Source organism: Sinocyclocheilus rhinocerous, unplaced genomic scaffold (genome assembly GCF_001515625.1).
Source record: "Sinocyclocheilus rhinocerous isolate Xijiao unplaced genomic scaffold, SAMN03320098_v1.1 scaffold402, whole genome shotgun sequence".
Classification (NCBI taxonomy): domain Eukaryota; kingdom Metazoa; phylum Chordata; class Actinopteri; order Cypriniformes; family Cyprinidae; genus Sinocyclocheilus; species Sinocyclocheilus rhinocerous.
Genome location: NW_015626336.1, coordinates 925,553 through 943,446, shown reverse-complemented (window position 1 = coordinate 943,446; position 17,894 = coordinate 925,553). Strand labels below are relative to the sequence as shown.

Here is a 17,894-nt window from a genome sequence, read left to right as displayed (position 1 = left end):
CCTCTGCGAAAATGCATTGTAAAATCATTTGACGCTTTCCAAAACAGAAGGGCAGATACACTGGTTTGTTTGCCAAATCTATATCGTTATGCTATTATTACGAAGAAAACAGATCCTAGACCAGGAGTTATGGGCAGCTTTTCCATCTAAAGGCAATCAGTTAGACTATTTTACACTACGAGTTAGACTATTATACACGCGAAACTAAAGTCCGGCCGTCCCCCTCGGTCCGGAGGGGGGGGCACAGGGATGTCCGTGGGGGGCAAAGCCTGTAACACACTGTAACACGCCCCCCTCTGGCGCCGGGCCTGGCCAAAACTGAACTGCTAAATTGATTTATTTCCTCCTCTTTGAACGAGCACTGTCATAAAATGTTGTCATGTATTAGAACTTAGTGTTTTATTAAAAATGCATGTGGTTTAATATGCTGCATTTATTGTTATTTGCTGCATGTAATTTACAAACACTGTTTCATGATGACTCGAGCTGATTTGATGTTATAATACCTTCTTATCACCCTTATTGTAATATATATTCACTCATTATTAACATAAGGACTATCTGTTTGAACTATGCCATTTAGTGGCAATGTATAGATATGACTTTAGCTTTAAAAACTATTAGGGGAAATGATAGCATGCACTCATTTCATCTATTTGTGTAGTACAAGAGCGCTTGAGTGGTTCAATCAGTAATGACCTCATGTAGGAAACAGAAAAACAAACATCAGTAAAAATGAGACTTGAAAGTGAATGACGTACAGTGCTTGATTACTGCCAGGACAACATGAATGTTTGTTCATGTCTGATTTACAGTATGTTGTGACTATGTCAGTACAGATCCTTCAGATGTTCCCGCATGCATGCGAGAACTACAGAACGAAGCTATGTCGAGCTGGATGCACAGATGTTCTTATAAATGCAGGAAAAAGGGGAAGCCAAGATCCTGTGAGAAGTGTTAAAAGGCCTAAACTATTTGAAATCAATTTTCTTCCCAATTGTCCTGCTGGTGAGGATGACTGCAGCATGGAATCTAAACGCTTACAACTTGTGGAGGAAATGAAGAAAAGTCATCCAAGTTCCACCTTGATATCACAGCACATGGATTCCACTTTCTCCTTGAGAAGAAAAGAGATTGTAGAGAAGGAGCCTCCAGTAAAAGAGACTCTCCAAAGATGGCCATCACTTTTCACAGAAAGACAGGTAAGTTATAATTAAATTACACCATGATAACACAAAATATAAAGAACACTTCATTTACTTACCCTCATGCCATGCCAGATGTGTATTGCTTTTTGTCCCACCAACATTAAAAAAAAAAGAAGTTTTTTTTAGAAAACTAGTCTAGGGGAAGTCGTGGCCTAATGGTTAGAGAGTCTCAGGTCCGGCAGGGATTGTAGGTGGGGGGAGTGAATGTACAGCGCTCTCTCCCACCTTCAATACCACGACTGAGGTGCCCTTGAGCAAGGCACCGAACCCCCAACTGCTCCCCGGGCGCCGCAGCATAAATGGCTGCCCACTGCTCCGGGTGTGTGTTCACGGTGTGTGTGTGCACTTTGGATGGGATAAATGCAGAGCACTAGTTCCGAGTATGGGTCACCATACTTGGCCACATGTCACAATCACTTATAAGCATCACGAGCATCAGTCTTGATAACAAACAAGCCATTGCACTATTAGATATCGTTAAACTTAAGCATGTTTAAGCTTTATTTTTCCTATGCATAAATCACTATTGTAAATATGTGCTAGTAAAATAATACATGTTTTTTTTTTTATTCCTCATTTTAATCTTCCAGAATGTCATTAACACTTTTACTCAGACGGCCCAGCATGAACGATGCAGCTTCCATGGCAATGTGAATGTGGGTAAAGATGTGACGATTGACGAGTTACGACAAGCTTACCACGCTGTAGTGCTGGTGAGGATACAAACCACAACACAACAATCCAGATTAATCATTCACCAAGTGCCAGTTTTGCATAGTAAAAATTGACAATGGCAATAAATAATAAATCTTTATATATACAGTGGGTACGGAAAGTATTCAGACCCCCTTAAATTTTTCACTCTTTGTTATATTGCAGCCATTTGCTAAAATCATTTAAGTTAATTTTTTTTCCTCATTAATGTACACACAGCACCCCATATTGACAGAAAAACACAGAATTGTTGACATCTTTGCAGATTTATTAAAAAAGAAAAACTGAAAAATGCTCAGTATTTAGTAGAAGCACCCCTTTGATCTAATACAGCCATGAGTCTTTTTGGGAAAAATGCAACAAGTTTTTCACACCTGGAATTGGGGATCCTCTGCCATTCCTCCTTGCAAATCCTCTCCAGTTCTGTCAGGTTGGACGGTAAACGTTGGTGGACAGCCATTTTTAGGTCTCTCCAGAGATGCTCAATTGGGTTTAAGTCAGGGCTCTGGCCGGGCCATTCAAGAACAGTCACAGAGTTGTTGTGAAGCCACTCCTTCGTTATTTTAGCTGTGTGCTTAGGGTCATTGTCTTGTTGGAAGGTAAACCTTAGTTCCAGTCTGAGGTCCTGAGCACTCTGGAGAAGGTTTTCGCCCAGGATATCCCTGTACTTGGCCGCATTCATCTTTCCCTCGATTGCAACCAGTCGTCCTGTCCCTGCAGCTGAAAAACACCCCCACAGCATGATGCTGCCACCACCATGCTTCACTGTTGGGACAGGTGATGAGCAGTGCCTGGTTTTCTCCACACATACCGCTTAGAATTAAGGCCAAAAAGTTCTATCTTGGTCTCATCAGACCAGAGAATCTTATTTCTCACCATCTTGGAGTCCTTCAGGTGTTTTTTTAGCAAACTCCATGCGGGCTTTCATGTGTCTTGAACTGAGGAGAGGCTTCCGTCGGGCCACTCTGCCATAAAGCCCCAACTGGTGGAGGGCTGCAGTGATGGTTGACTTTCTACAACTTTCTCCCATCTCCCGACTGCATCTCTGGAGCTCAGCCACAGTGATCTTTGGGTTCTTCTTTACCTCTCTCACCAAGGCTCTTCTCCCCCGATAGCTCAGTTTGGCCGGACGGCCAGCTCTAGGAAGGGTTCTGGTCATCCCAAACGTCTTCCATTTAAGGATTATGGAGGCCACCGTGCTCTTAGGAACCTTAAGTGCAGCAGAAATTTTTCTGTAACCTTGGCCAGATCTGTGCCTTGCCACAATTCTGTCTCTGAGCTCTTCAGGCAATTCCTTTGACCTCATGATTCTCATTTGCTCTGACATGCACTGTGAGCTGTAAGGTCTTATATAGACAGGTGTGTGGCTTTCCTAATCAAGTCCAATCAGTATAATCAAACACAGCTGGACTCAAATGAAGGTGTAGAACCATCTCAAGGATGATCAGAAGAAATGGACAGCACCTGAGTTAAATATATGAGTGTCACAGCAAAGGGTCTGAATACTTAAGACCATGTGATATTTCAGTTTTTCTTTTTGAATAAATCTGCAAAAATGTCAACAAATCTGTGTTTTTCTGTCAATATGGGGTGCTATGTGTACATTAATGAGGAAAAAAAATTAACAAATGATTTTAGCAAATGGCTGCAATATAACAAAAAGTGAAAAATTTAAGGGGGTCTGAATACTTTCCGTACCCACTGTATACAACGTACTTGTAAACAAACAAACGGAAATTTTTTACATTTATTTTATAATGCATATAATGTTAATTTTATACACACACATACATAGATATATAATGCATGTATAAAATTAACTAAGCTAACTAATATATATATATATATATATATATATACACACACACACACATATATATATATAAATATATATACATATATGAATATACATATACACATTATATATATATACAGTGGGTACGGAAAGTATTCAGACCCCCTTAAATTTTTCACTCTTTGTTATATTGCAGCCATTTGCTAAAATCATTTAAGTTAATTTTTTTTCCTCATTAATGTACACACAGCACCCCATATTGACAGAAAAACACAGAATTGTTGACATTTTTGCAGATTTATTAAAAAAGAAAAACTGAAATATCACATAGTCCTAAGTATTCAGACCCTTTGCTGCGACACTCATATATTTAACTCAGGTGCTGTCCATCTCTTCTGATCATCCTTGAGATGGTTCTACACCTTCATTTGAGTCCAACTGTGTTTGATTATACTGATTGGACCTGATTAGGAAAGCCACACACCTGTCTATATAAGACCTTACAGCTCACAGTGCATGTCAGAGCAAATGAGAATCATGAGGTCAAAGGAACTGCCTGAAGAGCTCAGAGACAGAATCGTGGCAAGGCACAGATCTGGCCAAGGTTACAAAAAAAATTCTGCTGCACTTAAGGTTCCTAAGAGCACAGTGGCCTCCATAACCCTTAAATGGAAGACGTTTGGGACGACCAGAACCCTTCCCAGAGCTGGCCGTCTGGCCAAACTGAGCTATCGGGGGAGAAGAGCCTTGGTGAGAGAGGTAAAGAAGAACCCAAAGATCACTGTGGCTGAGCTCCAGAGATGCAGTCGGGAGATGGGAGAAAGTTGTAGAAAGTCAACCATCACTGCAGCCCGACGGAAGCCTCTCCTCAGTGCAAGACACATGAAAACCCGCATGGAGTTTGCTAAAAAACACCCGAAGGACTCCAAGATGGTGAGAAATAAGATCCTCTGGTCTGATGAGACCAAGATAGAACATTTTGGCCTTAATTCTAAGCGGTATGTGTGGAGAAAACCAGGCACTGCTCATCACCTGTCCAATACAGTCCCAACAGTGAAGCATGGTGGTGGCAGCATCATGCTGTGGGGGTGTTTTTCAGCTGCAGGGACAGGACGACTGGTTGCAATCGAGGGAAAGATGAATGCAGCCAAGTACAGGGATATCCTGGACGAAAACCTTCTCCAGAGTGCTCAGGACCTCAGACAGGGCCGAAGGTTTACCTTCCAACAAGACAATGACCCTAAGCACACAGCTAAAATAACGAAGGAGTGGCTTCACAACAACTCTGTGACTGTTCTTGAATGGCCCAGCCAGAGCCCTGACTTAAACCCAATTGAGCATCTCTGGAGAGACCTAAAAATGGCTGTCCACCAACGTTTACCATCCAACCTGACAGAACTGGAGAGGATCTGCAAGGAGGAATGGCAGAGGATCCCCAAATCCAGGTGTGAAAAACTTGTTGCATCTTTCCCAAAAAGACTCATGGCTGTATTAGATCAAAAGGGTGCTTCTACTAAATACTGAGCAAAGGGTCTGAATACTTAGGACCATGTGATATTTCAGTTTTTCTTTTTTAATAAATCTGCAAAAATGTCAACAATTCTGTGTTTTTCTGTCAATATGGGGTGCTGTGTGTACATTAATCAGTCTGTCTGGAATGACATGAAGAAACAGAACAAACTGAGACAGACTCAATCCAGAAGAACTGTGGCAACGTCTCCAAGATGCTCAAAGAAACCTCCTGCAAAGCTTCCTGAGAAACTCTGCTCAAGTGCACCGAAGGCAAAAGCTGCTTTAAACGCAAAGGATGCTCACACCAAATGTTGATTTAATTGAGTTAATAGAAGTTAATTGATAAAGCAAATCTATTCATGACATAATTTTTGACAGCATCCTCATTTTACAGCATTTACTGTATCCTCTTTTAAGACTCATTTTTATTGTATGGCTTCTTCTTAATTTTGATGGTATTTTTGTATTTTGTTGCTGTATTGATCTTTTTTATTGTAAAGCACTTTGTTTTGAAAGGTGCTATATAAATAAATGATTACTTACTATTTTTACACAAGTGCCTAAAACTTTGAACAGTACTGTAGCTTTGCAGGAGGGTTCTTGAAGCATCTTGGAGACGTTGTCACAGTTCTTCTGGATTGAGTCTGTCTCAGTTTGCCAGTCTGTCTGGAATGACATGAAGAAACAGAACAAACTGAGACAGACTCAATCCAGAAGAACTGTGGCAACGTCTCCAAGATGCTTCAAGAAACCTCCTGCAAAGCTTCCTGAGAAACTCTGCTCAAGTGCACCGAAGGCAAAAGCTGCTTTAAACGCAAAGGATGCTCACACCAAATGTTGATTTAATTGAGTTAATAGAAGTTAATTGATAAAGCAAATCTATTCATGACATAATTTTTGACAGCATCCTCATTTTACAGCATTTACTGTATCCTCTTTTAAGACTCATTTTTATTGTATGGCTTCTTCTTAATTTTGATGGTATTTTTGTATTTTGTTGCTGTATTGATCTTTTTTATTGTAAAGCACTTTGTTTTGAAAGGTGCTATATAAATAAATGATTACTTACTATTTTTACACAAGTGCCTAAAACTTTGAACAGTACTGTAGCTTTGCAGGAGGGTTCTTGAAGCATCTTGGAGACGTTGTCACAGTTCTTCTGGATTGAGTCTGTCTCAGTTTGCTCTGTTTCTTCACGTCATTCCAGACAGACTGATGCTGATCAGATCAGATCTCTGTGAAATCTCACTGAATTATTACAATTAATGGCAAAAACAAAAATTTCTAATTTGGAAATTCTAATATGCAGATTTGCTGTTCAAGAAACATTATTATTATTATTATCAAAATTTAAAACAGTAGAGTAAATGTTTTCAGGATTCTTTGATGAATAGAAAGATCCAAAGATTTATTTATCTGAATTTTCTTTATCTGAATATTTATCTTAATTTATTTATCTGAAATAAAAAGCTTTTGTAGCATTATACACTATACCATTCAAAAGCTTGAAGTAAGTATAATTATTTATTTTTTTTTGGAAAAGAAATTTAGCAAGGATGCTTTAAATTGATAAAAAGTGATTGAAAAGTGAATGATTTCTGAAGATCATGTGACACTGAAGGCTGGAGTAATGATGCTGAAAATTCAGCTTTGATCACAGAAATAAAATACATTTTAAAATGCATTCAAAAAATAGAAAAAACAGTTATTTTAAATAGTAAAAATCTTTCAAAAATGTTACTGTTTTTGCTGTAGTTTGGATCAAATAAATGCAGGCTTGGTATATACTTTGTAAATACTGCCAGCCTTTCCTGTTTTATATTTACATTACATTTTCATTTAGTCATTTAGCAGATGCTTTTATCCAAAGAGAATTACAAATGAGGACAATAGAAGCAATCAAAATCAACAAAAGAGCAATAATATAAAAGTGCTATAACAAGTCTCAGTTAGCTTAACGCAGTACACATAGCAAGGTTTTTTTTTTTAATTGTATAATAAATAAAAAGAAAACCGAAAGAATAGAGCAAGCTAGTGTTAGAGGCCTTTTTTATATGTTACCTGCTGTGAAAGCATATATTACATTATTTCTTTGAATTATTTTACACAATAAATACAATTCTGGATAATTTGCTCATGTTACACACAATACAAATTCTCACATGATGCAAAAAGGACAAAAAAGTACAGTAAACTAAAACTAGATAGATGAATGTGTAATAAATTTAGCTTTGCATCACAGGAATAAATTTCATTTTAAAATTCAATAAAATAGAAAACAATTATTTTAAATTGTAATAATATTTCATAATATTACTGTTTTTACAGTAATAAATGGAGCCTTGATGAGCATAAGAGACGGACCTTAAACTTTTAAACAGTAGTGTATATCCAACTTTGAGCATTTGTGAAAATGAAAACATATAAGCAGGCATAAAAACTTTTGTACACTGCTTTGTATGTCTTTTTTTTTTCACATCAGTCTTTTTTTTTTTTAGTGTAAGACTTTGATTGTTGTTTTTTGCCTGATGTCAGTAAAATAAAATCCCGGAAGATAACAATCTTCTAAAAGCAAGATTAGTGTATGGCAAATCTCTTGCATCTTCAGTGAAAACATTTCTTTTACTCTTATAATATTTCTGAATAAAAATGCAACTGAAGATGATGTCGGGTAGGCTATATGTGTTTTTTTTGTTTTTGTATTTTTTTGTCAGAGGTGGCATTTGTACGAGTCAGAGCATTTATACTAATATTTACTTTGATCCACTTAGCAGGTGCTTTTATCCAAAGTGGCTTATGTTGCATTCAAGGTTTACATTTGATCACATGACGACCCACATGGTTTGATGCACATCTACAGCAGTTAAAAGTAAACTGAAGGAGTTTACTGACCATGAATATACGTTAACTGATGTGAAAGTGTATATTGCATGATTTCTTTGAATTATTTCACACAAAAATAAAATGCATGATAATTTAATCATGCTCGTGTTACTCCAAAGTCATATGACTTTCCCACTTCAGTAGAACACCAAAGAACAGTCTCAGAACTATTTTTGCACACAATGAAGATATATGTGATTCAAAGACAAGATGTCTTTTTTTTTTACACAGTTTTTACACTGAACCACATTTTAGTAGGTGTCTTCTCTAAATCACTGCATGCCATATCATTTAATTTAATTTTGCAGAATGACTGTTCCTATAGTCATCCTCCTCTGCACCATGTGTTTTTCCAGAGTTACGGAGCCGAAGGAAATCGGTCAATGGGAATTCCAGGTGAAGATTTACCTGGCGTTTTCTCAGCTAAAGACTTTGTCGGATGGTACAACGGACTGCCCAGTAATAAGGAGGTGCCATTTCTTTTGAATCCCTTCAGACGTTTTGGTGTTTAATAACCCCTAAACAACCCTCTGTTATTTCCTTTGATCTGCAGCTGCATCCAGATCTCAGCTTTGAGACGGCTGTGATTCTAGGACAGGGAAATGTGGCCCTGGATGTTGCCCGAATACTTCTGGCACCTGTAGAAATGCTGAAGGTCTGAGCCCACTGTGTTTATTTTATCTATATTAGAGAGACTTATGATATGTGACCCTGGACCACAAAACCAGTCAAAAAAAATCTCGAAATTGAGATTTATACATCATCTGAAAGCTGAATAAATAAGCTTTCCATTGATGTATGGTTTGTTATGATAGGACAATATTTGAAAATATGAAAATATGGAATCTGAGGGTGCAAAAAAGTCAAAATATTGAGAAAATCTCCTTTAAAGTTGTCCAGATGGAGATCTTAGCAATGCATATTACTAATCAAAAATGAAGTTTTGATATATTTACAGTAGGAAATTTACAAAATATCTTCATGGAACATGATCTTTACTTAATATCCTAATGATTTTTGGCATAAAAGAAAAATCGATCATTTTGACCCATACAATGTTTTTTTGGCTATTGCTACAAATATACCCCAGCGACTTAAGACTGCTTTTGTGCTCCAGGGTCACATATATGCAAAAGTACCAGATGGTAATCGGTTTGAAGTAGTTTAGGGAATGATTTAACTCATGGATCAATCTCAAATCCACTGTTAATGGTTTGAATCAGTCAAATGACTCACTAACTCACTATATTGACTTACCGAATCACAAGTTATTACTTCACTTCCATTAATGAAACTTGAGTATCTTCTGAATATCTTCTTCTTTGGTGGATGTGGATGTCGATCTTTTCTAAAACACTCGGCATTGCTAGTGAATCTATATGGCTAAATGAAGGAATTGTATCAAACGTTTGTAGTCTGAATCAAATGTGATGGAGAAAGACTCCAAGTGCTGCAAAAATAATATGACCAGTATAGTGTGAGTCATGAATCTTGACTCTTATGAACCAGCTCAGTTTAATGAACTTGTTTTAAAGACTCATGAATCAATCTTAATCCCACGTGTTAATGGATTGACTTGAAGGACTCACTTTTACTATATTGACTCGCTGAATTACAAGTTTCACCGTGTTTAACTCAATGTTAAATTATTGAATGAATCAATAATCGTTACTTTGTTTATTTAAGACTCACAAGACAAGGCTCACATATGGTTAACAATACATGTTCAGAGAAGAGTTTTATGTTAATAAATTCATAGATAATGTTGAAAATTCCCTGCAGACAGGAATAGTTCACCCAAAACTGAAAATTAGCTGGAAATATACTCACCCTCAGGCCATCCAAGATGTAGATGAGTTTGTTTCTTCATCAGATTTGGAGAAATGTACTGTTGCATCAGTGTCTCAGCAATGGATGCTCTGCAGTGAATGGGTGCCGTCAGAATGAGAGTCCAAACAGCTGATAAAAACATCACAGTAATCCACAAGTAATCCACACCACTCCAGTCCATCAGTGAAAATCTTGAGAAGCCAAAAGCTGCGCGTTTGTAAAAAAACAAATCTATCAAGACATTTTTAACTTCAAACTGTTGCTTCTGGCCAAAATCCATTGTATGGATAGTCCATAATAGTCCATAATAATGCTTCATCCATTACTGGACTGTTTTGGCTTGCAAACGGTGCTTGATCTGTGCAGATTTCTCTCCTGATTCAAACAAGATGACCCTTTCTCTGGAGGAAGTAATATTATGGATTGAAGACTCATATTTTAGCCGGAAGCGATGGTTTGAAGTTCAAAACATCTCATTGATAGATTTTCAGCTTTTCATTTCACAAGACATTAATTGATGGACTGGAGTGGTGTGGATTACTTGTGGATTATTGTGATGTTTTTATCAGCTGTTTGGACTCTCATTCTGACGGCACCCATTCACTGCAGAGGATCCATTGCTGAGCAAGTGATGTAACGCTAAATTTCTCCAAATCTGATGAAGAAACAAACTCATCTGCATCTTGGATGGCCTGAGGGTGAGTATATTTCCAGCAAATTTTCATTACTGGGTGAACTGTTTCTTGCAAGTGAGCTGATAACATCATTTAAATTTCTGTAATGACTCAGGAAAGTGCTTTTTCCTCAGTAAACCACCCTTTCCTGTCTTGATTCCTGATCATTTTAGTTTGCTATCTCCTCTATTGCCTGCTTACAGGAAACCGATATTACCCAGAATGCACTAGAAGCATTGGCAGGCAGTAAAGTGCGAAGGGTTTTGATCGTAGGACGACGAGGACCTCTTCAAATCGCTTGTACCATCAAGGTATGACTCTCTTGCTTCACTCCCTCGAAGTGAATAAAAACCATTTGAGTGACAGCTATGAATTTGGAAAATAAAGCGGAAGGACCTGTTGATCGAATGCATGGGAAGAAAACAGTGTATTGCATAATGGAAAAACCCTCATGAGCTCTAATATATAATTATAGTTTATTTACTTTGCAAGTGAAAGGTTTCGAAATGAATGTGTGCGGGAACAGGACTGTTTATTTTTGTTTATCTCTTCAGGAACTCAGAGAGATGGTCAATCTGCCAAACACCAGGGCTGACATGCTGCCCGCTGACTTTGAGGGCATCGCAGAAGCTTTGAAAGGTAAAAACATTCAAATCAAAGGGTTTATTCACATAGTAATAACCCTCATGTCAATCCAAACCCCTGACTTTCATCAGTTAAACCTAAGAGGAAATTAAGAGGTTAACACTGCTCTGTACATATAGGGAATGATATTGAGCTCCAGAAATAAAAGCATAAAACTACTATAAAAGCCTTGCAATGTTTAATATAATGAAATTTAATAAGTCACATTGACTGCTTTTAAGGGAACAGTGTGAAACAATTTCCAGTATCTGGTGTTAAGATGCCTTTGAAGCTGATATGGCAATCAACTCCACAACTGTGTGTGTGTGTGTACGTGTATGTGTATGTGTATGTGTGTGTGTGTGTGTGTGTGTGTGTTCATTAGACCTTCCCAGGCCAAGAAAAAGACTGACAGAGTTAATGATGAAAGCCGTAAAGGAAGGAGGAGATGATAAAGCTGAGAAATGCTGCGGCTTTCGCTTCTTTCGCAGTCCTGTGGAGGTTCTCGCGGGGGCTGATGGGAAAAGAGCTACTGGAATCCGATTGGCTCTTAATAAGCTTGAGGTAAACGTGCAAAACAGAATAAGAACCATGGCTACATCCGAAATCAAATACTTCCCTACTATATAGTAGGCGAAAAACAGTATGAGACAAAATAAGTGTGTCACAATTCAGGGAAAAAGTACCTGGATGACCTACTTCCAGAGTGATTCTTAAGTGTGCATAAGATGAAAACTTTACTATCCCATGAGGCCACAGGAGAGGATTTAATGAATGGCAGGGATGCAACCCAACTGACACTGGTAGGTCATGTGAAAATGACAACATTGCGAATGTAGTACGTCCAGATTACATTCATACTATATAGAACGGACTCTTTTTGTGGTCGTGAAGTAATTACTTCTTCAAAAAAAGTACCTACTCAAGAGAGCATGGGATTTTGGACGCAGCCCATGATTTCCATTGGTTTGCTAAGTTAACTATATGGAAATGATTATTACATGGTTAATTGGATTTATATGTGAAGTTTATTTATTCATAAAAGTAAACTGAAATTGACAATGATTGATCTTTTTTTTTTAAAGATCAAAAATCGTATCTTAATTTTATCTGAACTTTTTCACAGTATACATATTCAAAAGTTCAAAAGAGTCAGTAAACTTTTTTTTAAGGAAATTGATACTCTTATTCAGCAAGGATGCATTAAATTGATCAAAAAGTACATAAGACATTTATAATGTTACAAAATATTGCTATTTCAAATAAAGGCTGTTCTTCAAACTTTATCAAAGAATCTTGAAAAAAAAAATCTTGAGCAGCAAATCAGAATGATTTCTGAAGATCATGTGACACTAGACTGGTGTAATGATGCTGAAAATCCAGCTTTGAACACAGGAATAAATTACATTTTACAATATATATTCACACAGAAAACAGTTATTTTAAATATTATATAATAAATATTTCACAATATTACTGTAAGATCGAGAGGTAAACATGCAAGACAGAATTAGGACCACGACGAATAAGTTAGTTCTCTAGACATTTGTTAAGATTATACATAGAGAGATCAAGGGTCATGAAAGTTTGTGGTCTTAATGTGAGCAATTCATCCACATTATATCAAAACAAATATTCCAGATGGAAAAATATAATTGGTGCCATATTCTGTTTCTGATTTGCATAAATTGATTGCGAAAGGCATTTTATGTAAACCTAAATAAATCTCTAACCAATAAACCTGTTTGGATGTATATATATTTCTGAAACACATTATTAAATGTGATCATAATGAATGTGATTTAAACGATGAGTTGAACCAGCAGGACTGGCTCTGCCACACACAGTTGTTTTTGTAATCTGAGCCCTAATGTTTTTGGAGTTCATTGTGGTTTTTAGAGATCACTGCACAACAAGACTGCATTTTTGTCTCCGTCTTAAATCTGGAAAGTCCTGAGAGAAGCATGATGATGTTATCAGATGTACAGTCTGCCAGAACTGTGATCACTTGTGCTTGATAACAAACCAGCTTTCTGTTTGGTGTGAAAGTCTGTGGTTTAGGAAAGTGTTTTGCTAATTGTACAGAAATGATTACTGCAGGGCTAATTGGATACATATGTTACGTGTATTTATTCCTGAATTCAACTAATACAAGTTTGTAGTCTTAATGTGAGTGATTCATCCACATTATTCACTTTCATCTTTCACAATACAGTTATTACACAACACATTTTTGTTGTTGTTTTACAAAGTTATTTACATGATGTGTTGATTAATTAATTGAAGTAATCAGTTTTGACTGAAAAATTAACCCCCAAAGGATACTCTAAATTATGAGAAGTAGACATTACAAAAAGTAGCTTTAAAAAGAATAATTTAATTTGATTCAACATAGAATGTATTACCCATAAACATTTGTATTACTTTATTTTTTATTATTTAACATAAGTAATGTAAGTATTGTTGCACAGCATAAGGTTGCCACTACAAAGCATGGAATTTCATTTTTTTTTTTAAATTTTTTCCACTGTATATTTATTTATACTCTTGTTTTACATCAGTTCATTGAAATGGAGAGCTCGATGGAAATTGTTTTCAAGATTATTTACTCAACTTCAGAGCATTTTGCAAACCGATTTTTTTTAAATGAACCAACTCGAAACAATGATTTGTGTTATCTTACATCATTTAAACATTGCAAAACAAGAAGCGAAAGTGGAACAAACAAGCTGAAATGGGCTTTAGAAACTTATAAATATTAACCACATTTTGATATTAACAGTGTTTTTTAGTTTTATATTACCATCAATATCATTATGAAAATATTATAAATCTATGTATTGTCCAGCCTTAGAAATATTGCTTTGCTCATACTCTGATCTTTATTAAGGAAGCTATATTTCCTCTCTCTGTCATGTCTGTATGTAATGTCCTGTATTTGTGAGGGTGTTTTGGGCCGGATGTGAAGTCTGTGTGGTCTCTGTGTTGTGTATCAGGGTTCGGGCGAGAGCGCGCGAGCAGAGGTCACCGGTCAGCTGGAGGATGTGGACTGTGGTCTGATCATCAGCAGTATCGGCTATAAAAGCATTCCTATCGACCCCGCTGTGCCCTTTGACCCCCGAAGAGCCATCGTGCCCAATGAGATGGGAAGAGTGCAGGACACAGCAGGTCAGAGGGGTGAAAATGTGTGTTTTCATCCATCAGCAGGTGCTCAAAACCAACAACCACTGGAGACGTTCTTACAAGAAGAATGTTGTTTTGGGATAAGTTACATTTTATTAATTTAGCTTTTTAGTTGCATATTTTATGTTTTTTGGCTGGAAGTTTTTCAAGGAAGTTGCCTGTTCTTATATTTAGTGGAAAATAAAGTGCTAATTATGAGAACAGTAAGAAAGTGAAAATGACATGTGGCCAAGTATGGTGACCCATACTTGGAATTAGTGCTCTGCATTTAACCCATCCAAAGTGCACACACACAGCCGTGAACACACACCCGGAGCAGTGGGCAGCCATTTATGCTGCGGCGCCCGGGGAGCAGTTGGGGGTTCGGTGCCTTGCTCAAGGGTCTCACCTCAGTCGTGGTATTGAAGGTGGGAGAGAGCGCTGTACATTCACTCCCCCCACCTACAATCCCTGCCGGTACGAGACTCGAACCCGCAACCTTTGGGTTACGAGTCCGACTCTCTAACCATTAGGCCACGACTTCCCCAGATGTCGGGTCAGTTTCTTATATTAGTTGGAAACTACATTTGGTGGGCAACTGATGGAAAAGCTTTTGTACTCGTCCAAAAAAAATATTGTAAGAACGTCTCCTGCGGATTCTGGTTTTGAGACCCTATCTGGGAAAAACACTGCATATCTGCATATATATTTTCGTCCTAACTGTATTAACAAATGTATCTATAATAAAGTGATGTGACATCTGGCCAAGTGTGGTAACCCATGCTTGGAATTTGTGCTCTGCATTTTTCCCATTCAAGTGCCCACGCACAGCATTGAATAGTAAACACACACACACACACACACCCGGAGCAGTGGGCAGTCATTTTTGTTCAGTGCTTTGTAGTCTACTGAAAGTACTGTGGGTACTTCATTCACCTCCCACCTATATTTGTAATTGTTTGTGTTAATGTTTGGGCAGGTCTGTACTGCAGCGGCTGGGTCAAACGCGGACCTACCGGTGTGATTGCAACCACCATGAACGACAGTTTCGATACGGCACACGTTTTGATTCAGGATATGGAGGCGGGCAAGCTGGATCTGTCAGTCAACAAACCGGGCGCTCAAGCGATCACTGCCCTTCTGCAAACACGAGGTCAGACACGCTAGATACCAAAACCCCCGAGACTGCATCGTCCTTACTAAAGTCAGCCTAATATGTGACCCTGGACCACAAAACCAGTCATAAGGGTACATTTTTTGAAATTGAGATTTATACATCATCTGAAAGCTGAATAATAAGCTTTCCATTGATGTATGGTTTGTTATGATAGGACAATATTTGGCCGAGATACAACTATCTGGAAATCTGGAATCTGAGGATGCAAAAAAATCAAAATATTGAGAAAATCATCTTTAAAGTTGTCCAAATGAAGTTCTTAGCAATGCATATTACTAATCAAAAATGAAGTTTTAATATATTTACAGTAGGAAATTTAAAAAATATCTTCATGGAACATGATCTTTACATAATATCCTAATGATTTTTGGCATAAAAGAGAAATGAATAATTTTGACCCATACAATGTATTGTTGGCTATTGCTACAAATATACCCCACCGACTTAAGACTGCTTTTGTGCTCCAGGTTCACATATATAACTGATTAAGAGCAACGTCAGCATACAAATGAGGCTCATAACAGGACTCATTGTTATCGATAGAGTGTGCCATAAGTACACTTTAATGCTTTTTATCTATTTATATGGTAAAATAGTCATTTAAGTTCCTAAGTATCAAATAGCAAAAAATATGAAGTATATTCAAGCAGCATCAGATATGTATGATTGCATTGTAGTTACCACATTACAATAATCAATTACCAAAAAAATACAAGATTCTGAGGAAAAGTTTGTAACATTGTAAGAATAAATCTTAATGTTTTGAGGATAATATTCTGACATTATGACGTTGCAGATTAAAGGCATAATATTGTGTGAAATATTGCAAGAAAAATGTCACAATATTATGAGCAAATGCATTACTACAAATCATAGTTTATTTTAATTATAACATTTTCATTATTTTTAACATGGCACTAAAATGCTGAGCAAAGGCATTTATACGATGAAGGAAAATACAGTGAATACATTAATGCATTAATACAAATTGTAGATTGTTCATATTTTAATGTTAATGTTTTTGTTACTTTAGCATGGCAGTAAAATGCTGATAGAAGGCATGTTTACATTAATAAATAAAATGAATAAAAATAATATTACTAATTCATTAATGATTAATTAAAACCAAACAGTGAATATAATTAATACATTATTGCATTAATACAAATTATAGCTTTATATTTTAAAAAACTTTATCAAAACTTTAACAAAAATTTATTAATAAAAAATAGCATTAATGCATTAATACAAATTGTAGTTTTTTTGTTTTATTTTAATTTGGATGTTTTTATTATTTTAGAATGGCACTTGATGTCGATTGAAGGCATTTTTACATTAATTTTAAATAAAATTAACATGGCTATTATTCAGCTGTAGATATGAATTATAGTTATTTCACCAAGGCTCATCTCCAGGCAAAATCTCAGTTCTTCATTGATATTTCTCTCATCCTCCAGTTTGTATGCATCTGTTTCTCTGAGCTCACTTCAATGCATTCTAGGATTGTCTGTTACGTGAGGGATATGTGTAATGCTTCCTTAGACCTTGATTCTTATAAATTCTTAGAAAGAAAGTTCTTAGAAAGAAGCTTTATTATACTAGCTACTCCACCTTGGAAAAACTTTACGTTGAGACACGCATCTGTGATTCATTATAATGCTGCCTGCGATGAACATTCACTTGGTTTGGTCAAAAGCATTCACTCTGCTGCTTTTTCTGCTGATTCGGTCTTTAAACATCTGTTTTGCACATGCATGTTTCTCTGGATTATTGCATTATATTGGGTTTGAACCACAGTCAGAGGAGGTTTGGAATACAATTTTGATGAAAGCCATGCTTTGTCATGGAATGGATTTTGTTCCAAGATTCTAAGCTGATTCTTATAAGAAAAGAAAAAATCTAAATAAATACATACATACATCAGATTTTAAAGTGAAAACAAAATTTTATTATTGGGTCTTGTGTGTCAACAGGTGTGAGAACGGTGCTTTTTTCACAATGGGAGAAAATTAATGCAGAGGAGGAGAAAAGAGGCAAATCCCAGGGAAAAGCCCGGGAAAAACTTCTGGATGTGGACGAGATGCTGAAGATCGCCTGGTCCTGAGATCCGACCCGGTGACGCCTACAGGGCTAATAGAAGCGCTGCCAAGAGCGCACCTGAACTAACTCTGTGCTGTCACAACAGGAAATCTGTTGACGTGATAAAAACATCCAAAAATAATCTTGCCCTCACTCTTGTTTCCACTGTTTTTCCTCTGTGGAACAGAAAAGATAACATTTGACACAATTTTCATGCTGCTCTTCTTCATACACAG

General features: G+C 36.9%; 1 protein-coding gene across 2 annotated transcripts in view; it reads left to right on the top strand.

Annotated features, from left to right (window-relative positions):
- The window catches only part of fdxr (ferredoxin reductase), a 24,742-nt gene extending 6,854 nt beyond the window's left edge, over positions 1-17,888 (top strand). For both annotated transcript variants that reach the window (XM_016516251.1, XM_016516244.1), the window contains exons 5-13: positions 1,799-1,921; positions 8,469-8,582; positions 8,666-8,767; positions 10,820-10,927; positions 11,171-11,255; positions 11,626-11,804; positions 14,237-14,408; positions 15,382-15,555; positions 17,553-17,888. In XM_016516251.1, the coding sequence (XP_016371737.1) occupies positions 1,799-1,921; positions 8,469-8,582; positions 8,666-8,767; positions 10,820-10,927; positions 11,171-11,255; positions 11,626-11,804; positions 14,237-14,408; positions 15,382-15,555; positions 17,553-17,683 (1,188 nt within the window). In that variant the 3' untranslated portion in view covers positions 17,684-17,888. The remainder of the gene's footprint in view (positions 1-1,798; positions 1,922-8,468; positions 8,583-8,665; positions 8,768-10,819; positions 10,928-11,170; positions 11,256-11,625; positions 11,805-14,236; positions 14,409-15,381; positions 15,556-17,552) is intronic.
- Positions 17,889-17,894: the final 6 nt, after the last annotated feature.